This window comes from Amphimedon queenslandica, unplaced genomic scaffold (assembly GCF_000090795.2).
Source record: "Amphimedon queenslandica unplaced genomic scaffold, v1.1 AMPQUscaffold_12958, whole genome shotgun sequence".
Classification (NCBI taxonomy): domain Eukaryota; kingdom Metazoa; phylum Porifera; class Demospongiae; order Haplosclerida; family Niphatidae; genus Amphimedon; species Amphimedon queenslandica.
The window spans coordinates 6,985-14,117 of NW_003546806.1; the positions used below are offsets into that span (position 1 = coordinate 6,985).

The 7,133-nt window shown below is 36.1% G+C and overlaps 2 protein-coding genes across 4 annotated transcripts in view; one reads left to right on the forward strand and one right to left on the reverse strand.

Moving 5' to 3' along the window:
* Positions 1-5: 5 nt before the first annotated feature.
* Positions 6-7,133, reverse strand: part of LOC100634207 (FK506-binding protein 15-like) — a gene marked incomplete at its 3' end in the record, with an annotated part of 15,537 nt that continues 8,409 nt past the window's right edge. The window contains exons 7-10 of the mRNA XM_020002221.1: positions 476-556; positions 324-395; positions 199-258; positions 6-149 (exon numbers count right to left, since the gene is read on the reverse strand). Coding sequence (XP_019857780.1) covers positions 6-149; positions 199-258; positions 324-395; positions 476-556 — 357 coding nt within the window. The remainder of the gene's footprint in view (positions 150-198; positions 259-323; positions 396-475; positions 557-7,133) is intronic.
* Positions 1,662-3,814, forward strand: LOC109586057 (uncharacterized). 3 transcript variants are annotated; one of them, XM_020002226.1, is made up of 7 exons: positions 1,662-2,093; positions 2,145-2,321; positions 2,362-2,457; positions 2,532-2,660; positions 2,715-2,976; positions 3,024-3,107; positions 3,162-3,814. In XM_020002226.1, the coding sequence occupies exons 1-7, from the start codon at positions 1,833-1,835 to the stop codon at positions 3,488-3,490; spliced, it is 1,338 nt and encodes a 445-aa protein (XP_019857785.1). In that variant the 5' UTR covers positions 1,662-1,832; the 3' UTR covers positions 3,491-3,814. The 3 variants fall into 3 exon arrangements, with proteins under 3 accessions (XP_019857785.1, XP_019857783.1, XP_019857786.1); XM_020002227.1 differs by having other exon boundaries at positions 1,833-1,974; positions 2,024-2,093; positions 3,024-3,814; XM_020002224.1 differs by having other exon boundaries at positions 1,665-2,093; positions 3,024-3,814.

Genomic DNA, 7,133 nt, shown 5'->3' on the forward strand with positions numbered 1-7,133 from the left:
TTGACTTTCTTCACTTCCACATCAAAGACGAGGTTAGCGTTAGGAGGGATACGCCCACTGACCCCTTGAGATCCATAGGCCAGGGACGATGGTATGATCAGGACACGCCTACCTCCTTTACACAGGCCGACTGTACCCTCGTCCCAGCCCTAGGTAGGCGGAGTCAGAATAAGGCCCAAGCCCCACCCATTAGCTTACTCTTATGACTTTCCCGGCTCCGACTTTAAAGCGAAAACCTTTATCATTAGAATCAAAAACCTACATAAAGAAATAATGATCATTATGACAGCAGTGCATGTGATTGTCATGTGATATTCACTCACTTTTCCAATCCCGTTATTCTCCAGTAGACTACCTGTATATACCACTTCAACAGAATCACCTTTATCAACAGGCTAGAGGGGGAGAGAGAGAGAGAGAGAGAGAGAGAGAGAGAGAGAGTGATCGTTGAAAATGATGATAGTTCAATAGTTACCTGTCCTTCTCCTAGAACTAAGTCTTGTTTCAAAAGTTGAGAAAAAGCTGGACCAACACTATTAGCCTTACAAACTGCAATCTAAAAATTAAAAAGAATTAATACAACCCCATATACATGTACATGTACACTTACTTCCTTAGCTAGTTTAACAGCATCTTCAGTACTGGTAAAATGAAGTGACCATGCCTGCCTAGCATCGTCATAAAAACTCGCATAATTACTAGCTTGAATCTAAAGAAAAAGAGGATCATAAAGAGATGTACTTCATGAACAATGTACATGTACAGGTACTTACAGTCATGTTGAAAGAGGTGTCAACTTTAACAGAAGTGACATGTTTATTATTAGACAAATATAATAACATCTTGTACTAGAGAGGGAGAAAGAGAGAGAGGGAGAGAGTTAATTCAATAATTGAAGATGAAAGTACATGTACATTGTAATGGGGTATATCATGTGTGTATTAATGTATATACAATGGGAATTAAAACAACATTATTATTAATATCATTAATTTATTAAAATTATTGTCTTGTATTATTAACTTACGTCTCTACTTGAGTGAAGCCCTATTAGTGCACACCCTAACTTGCCCTGAGGCTGATAACGACCATCAACGCTAAAAATAAATAAATAAATAAATAAATAAACAAATAATTTTAAATGATTACTGTTTTTGACAGTCAACTGAAACAGCTGCTAAAACTTGCTGCGACTCTTGACCACTCCCACTCCCTGTGTAATAAAGTTGTATTGTTATTATTCCTGCCCTAGCCCCACCCTCCTCCCTTTCAGCCCCTCCCACTTTACCTTTCTGCTTTTTGGGTTGCTTCGGAGCTTTATAGGTGAGAGATTCATTGCCATGGCTACCATCCATTGCAACACTGGCTCCAAATATGGAGGCTAGGCCAGAACCACTGGAAAAAAGAGAAAATAGTTCATTATAAAAAGTGCCACGCCCCCAACAATATGTGATCAATTATGGCTTTTCCTTACCCGCCAGGTCCTATGAAGTCATCTTCATCCATCCTCTCCCCTCTCTCTTTTAGAGTCTTGCAGTCCTAACTATCAGGAGATAATGGATGGATCCGGAGTCCTCGAAAATGACGCACGATTTCAGTGCTTCTGGTAATGTCACGTGAATACTGAAGTAGGTGCGGTCATCTCAATCTCATATGATCATTGACTCGACTGAGTCGACTCTATGCTCGACTCAGCTCATTCATATCAGCAGCTTGCCAGCTTGCAGCTAGCTTCTCTAGCTAGCCTATTATGGCTAGCTAGCTGGCCACAATAGGCGACTGGCCATAAATCTACATGTCACTGGGTCATTTTTGCCGAAATCTAGGCTACAATGGGTAATATTACATCATTTAAAAGGTGTCGAGGGGCTGCTGATCTGAGTGCTGATCTTTCCAGGCAGTGGGATCAGTATGAGCATCGTTTAAATCGATGGCGATCTGCGTCTGGAAAGTTAAAGGAAAATTTAGAGCCAAGTACTATGTGGCTGATTCAGGAAGTGGCTGATACCGGTCTTTTTTCTAGCCTTAATCAAGTTAATGTGGGTGATTTATCGAAATACATTGAAAAATATGTTGCTGTCATTAAATCCAATGTAAGTATTATGTCGGTTTAAGTTTTATAATTATTGCTCTTAAATACATAGATAGAAACAGCTTATCAAGTAATGCGTGATATTACCTCATATAGCATCAAGGAGATGGCTGCTAATGATTATCAAATGCAATGCTTCTGGTCACTTGCCGTCTCGTTTCACTCATTTGATTGTAGAATTATGCCACCCCTCAGTTTATTAAAAGAAATTAATGCACTCAGATTGATGGTAAGTTTTCTACATTTAAACATTTATCATTCTTGTTTAGTTTGAAACGGTGTATCAAAGAATACATGAATTTCTGAACATACATAAGCACAGCACATATATGTTTTATAAGGAGGAACTTGAAATTCTTGATGAAGTAAGTAAAGAGAATGTAGTGGTAGGACTGAGTTTGAATTTTACACAAATATTGAATTCACTACCTTATTCTAGTTGAAAGAAGCTGATGCTTTTACTGTTAAGTTACTACAAAAAGCAGAGTATGTTGCACGTTTCATTAGTGAACTACCTTCAGAGTACATGTATGTACTTAACTCAGATGAATTTATTTACAAAATCTTGGTAAGTCTCAGCAATTGATAATTCCTGATTGAAATGATTGTTTTTACTTCTTAGAACCCCGTCATTAGTAGTGTAAGGGACCGGATCTCCAAGCTCAATGAATTGATGCAAGCAACTGTCAAATATGCCGAGTTTATTAATGAAATGGCACATATTATAGTAATGCATATCTCCATCATTGCTCTCTTGCTGTTTATCTGCCAACCCTCTCCTGCATCTGCTACTGATATGAAGCAGTTGACGATATTTGCCACTGTTATCCACCTGATCATATCTGGAGATGTTGAGAGCAATCCTGGACCATTTGGTGCAAGAGGTAATATTTTTACATTTATAAGTAGTAATATTGTTTTTCTCTAATAGATCTCTTGAGAAAGGAGCCAAAGATTTCTGATCTCCATAGAATATTTATTCAATCTGATGCTGCATGTTACTGGAAAACCATCGGTATAGCATTAGAAGTCAAAGTGAATGACCTGGTCATTATTTCAAATGAAACAGAAAGTAATCTTGGATTTGTCTTTGAAAGGTGGAGACAGAAATATGAAGATGTCACATGGGAAAGGATTATTCAAGTTTGTAAAGATTACGAGTACGGGAGAGTTTGTCATGCCATCTCTAAGTTTTTGTCATCTCGTGAAGCACACAGCACGTATGGAAGTGAACCTGACTTTGACTCTACTTACACTGGAAGCATGACAATACGCAAGGAGAATGAAAATGGATATTCAACGAAAACAGTCCATGGACTACTGATCATACTGATTGCCATCATCATAGTCCTGTGCAACATCATTTATCAAATGCGGACTGAAATCTGTCAATGCTAAAACAAAACTGCTGCAATTCTACATGTAAATAACACTGCTGTGATTTTATATGTAAATAACACTGCTGTGATTGTATTATGAACTGTTTGTTGTATCCTGTATGTATTGTTTTATTGTGCTGACATATTATTTTATTATCGCAAGGAAATTTTTATTACACCAAAATTGTGGCTCTTTCTCTTTAGCTTTTTTTTCTTTTTTTGACTGTACCTTGTTGAGAATATTTCTTTAATTACCTTCACAAAACATAATGCAGTTTTATTGTATGAAGTACTGTTTATATTGTTTGACATTTTGTTTTTTCCTCACAAATTTTAAAGCCAATACCTTTGCATCAGAAAATGTATATTCATTGCCAACATTATTTTTTCTTTTCATAATGAATAAAAAACAATAATTATAAAACACACAAGATGCTAGATATTAGAAAGAGAATTGACAGCTCTTCTCGTATGATGCATGATGTCATCAGCTAGAGTCTGAGCTGAGCTGTATCTAACAGTCTCCAGTGAAAACACAGCAATGAGGAGCTTCATTATCGTAGCCTAGTAATGGGCGGGGTCACTAGGGGGTGTGGCTTGTGTTTATCTCACCTTAAACTGCTGACAGTGCTCGTTGAGTTGATTGTTACTGCCGAGGAAACCCCAAGCAAAGACGGGGGAAATGGTCTCACTTAGACTGTAGAATAGGTACATGAACCCATTCTTACTCTGTGAGAGAGGGAGGGAGGGAGGAGGTTAAATTAAAGTGATTATGTTTGAGTTGTATGTACTTTTAATAAACTCTTCTTAGTCTTTAGAATAGACCAAACTGCTGTATTTAACATCTGTAAAAGAAGACAATATTGATCATTAAGCATTAGTTACTATTATTATTATTATTATTATTTATTTATTTATTTATTTATTTATTTATTTATATTTATTTACACTTTGCTTGATCCCATCTGATATCCATCCATTCTGTATCACTGACAGCATTGCTGAAGGAGGACTAGCCAGGTCATCAAAAGCATCCAACAGCAAGAAGTCCAAAGCAATGTCATATATATTCATACACACTACCTGAGAATGATAAAACAACCATTTAATACATGTGCATATACATCAGTAGCTATTAATCTCTCTCTCTCTCTCTCTCTCTCTCTCTCTCTCTCCTCCCTCCCTCCCTCTCTCTCTCTTACTCCTCTCTCTGATAGTTCGATGTTCGTCTTATTCAAATTCTCGGGTACTTGACAAAACTTTATGATATTATCGTAAGCTTCAAGAAATGGACCAGCATCCTAAACAACACAGAAAACACTAAAAACCCAATCCAACAAATATCATACATGTATAAATATTAATATTTCAGTCTCCCTTACGTATGCTGATTTTATCAGTAGTGATACTACCATATCTCTCCCGGCATCAATCAGGTATTCTCTGTTCTCTGGTGACTGCAGTAGCAGGTTCATGGCCTGACGGACACAGTGTAGCTTAGCTAGGAAATCTCTTTCACTCGTGCAGCATAAAACATCAGTTCTAAGAAAGAGAAAAGAAAAGAGAACAATTAGTATCATTATTATTATTATTATTATTATTATTATCATTATTATTATTATTATTATTATTATTATTATTATTATTATTATTATTATTATTATAAGAGGACAGGGGAGGAACAGGGGAGGGACATAGAGGGGCGAAGAGAAAGGGGGAGAAGCCCTAAACATAAAAAAACAAACAATTATTATTATTATTATTATTATTATTATTATTATTATTATTATTATTATTATTATTATTATTATTATTATTATTATTATTATTAAATCAATAATAATGTTTTTTATACCTCATTGTTCTACATGGTACTGCTCCTCTTTCAACAACTTCCAGTGATGATATGTAGAACGAATGCTTAAATGACACCTAAATAATATTCTAGTGGGCGTGGTGATGGGTGTGGCTTACCGTATCCAAGTGCTGGGTAGCAGAAACGAAGGAGTCATCTGAATCCGATAAATAATCAATAATGGGCGTGGCCATGTTATGAGGGGAATAAGGATTAGAGAGGTCAGTAGCATCATAGAAATCATCGGAGAGGGGACCTGTAATGTAATTAATATGGGCGTGGTTCAGTAAAAGGGGAGGGGCTTGTTTTAATAATAATTAATTATTCTGACCTGTTGAATAGTTTTGTGATAAACTTAAGAAAATGTCGCTATCTTGTCTCACGGAAATGCTATCGTAATCCTCTGGTTGAGAAAATTCCACCGATAGTCTTCGTCTGACTCCACCCGAGCTCCACCCTCTCTGTCCGTTCCCCTCCTCCTCCTCTTCTTGAGTGGTGTCATCAACAATGAGGTCAGGTATGGGGGTGGGGAATGAGTTTATGCGGTGATGAGACTTAACATCTGAAAAAATAAATAAAATAAATAAAATAAATAAGATTTTATGATACATATTGACATCCTTATGCTATGTAAAAAGTTTGAGCTGATTCCGACTTAATTTTTCCATTCTAAGAAATAGCTCAAAATCTGAAAAATACCCAAGGCTATAGCCCATGCTTTTTTCGGAAAAATGGCTAAAAATTGACCCCCAATTTTTATTACATTTTCTGATACATATTGATGTCCTTATGCTATGTAGAAAGTTTGAGCTGATTCCGACTTGAATTTTTCTAGTTACGGCCATTTTAAGAAATAGGCCAAAATCTGAAAAATACCCAAGGCTATAGCCCATGCTTTTTTCCGAAAAACGGCTAAAAAATGACCCCCAATTTTTATTACATTTTCTGATACATATTGATGTCCTTAAGCTGTGTAGAAAGTTTGAACTGATTCCGACTTAAATTTTTCAAGTTATGAGCAATTTTATGAACTATCAAACAATGACACATACATGTACATGATAAGAGCATTAGATATTTACATGTACATGTACATGTATAAATAAATATTTCAAAAATGCATATATACATGCATAAATATTATCATAAACACGTTTAAATTAAAAATGAACAATGTACATGTACATCTACCAGTACTTACAGTCATGTTGAAAGAGGCAGCAACTTTAACAGAAGTGACATGTTTATTATTAGACAAATATAGTAACATCTTGTACTAGAGAGGGAGAGAGAGAGAGAGAGGGGGGGGGGAGAGAGAGAGAGAGAGAGAGAGAGAGAGAGAGAGAGAGAGAGTAAATCCAATTCACTTAATAATTGAAGATGAAAGTACATGTACATCATAATGGATACATCATGTGTGCATTAATGTATACACAATGGGAATTAAAACAACATTATTATTATTAGTATTAACAAGAGTGGATAAGTTATTTAGGGAGAGTGTCTAACCTGCCTATATTCTGTGATACCACAGCGCATATGTTTACATCCGTTTTTTGCAAGTATACAGAGTTAATCTCAGTAATCTTCAAATTTATGGGTGTGGCTAATAAAATGGCGCTTGAAGCATGCAGGCAACTTTAAGACTTATATCTCCACTCTGAGGATCATGTAGTGCGAGAAACAAGCAGGAGCAGACAGGAATATGTTCTTCTAATGGTTGGCTATTTCTTTTTTGCAGCTTTTTGACTTGGAATGAATATAAGGACGCAAGAATGCCTACTTGGTGCTAATCACCATGCTATGT

What these genes read in the sequence shown, in the direction of transcription:
- LOC109586057 (XM_020002224.1), top strand. Translation starts at nt 1,833, where the DNA reads ATGGGTAATATTACATCATTTAAAAGGTGTCGAGGGGCTGCTGATCTG. An exon ending in TTGCTGTCATTAAATCCAAT is followed by an intron (nt 2,094 to 2,144) that starts GTAAGTATTATG and finishes TTAAATACATAG; the next exon opens with ATAGAAACAGCTTATCAAGT. An exon ending in TTAATGCACTCAGATTGATG is followed by an intron (nt 2,322 to 2,361) that starts GTAAGTTTTCTA and finishes ATTCTTGTTTAG; the next exon opens with TTTGAAACGGTGTATCAAAG.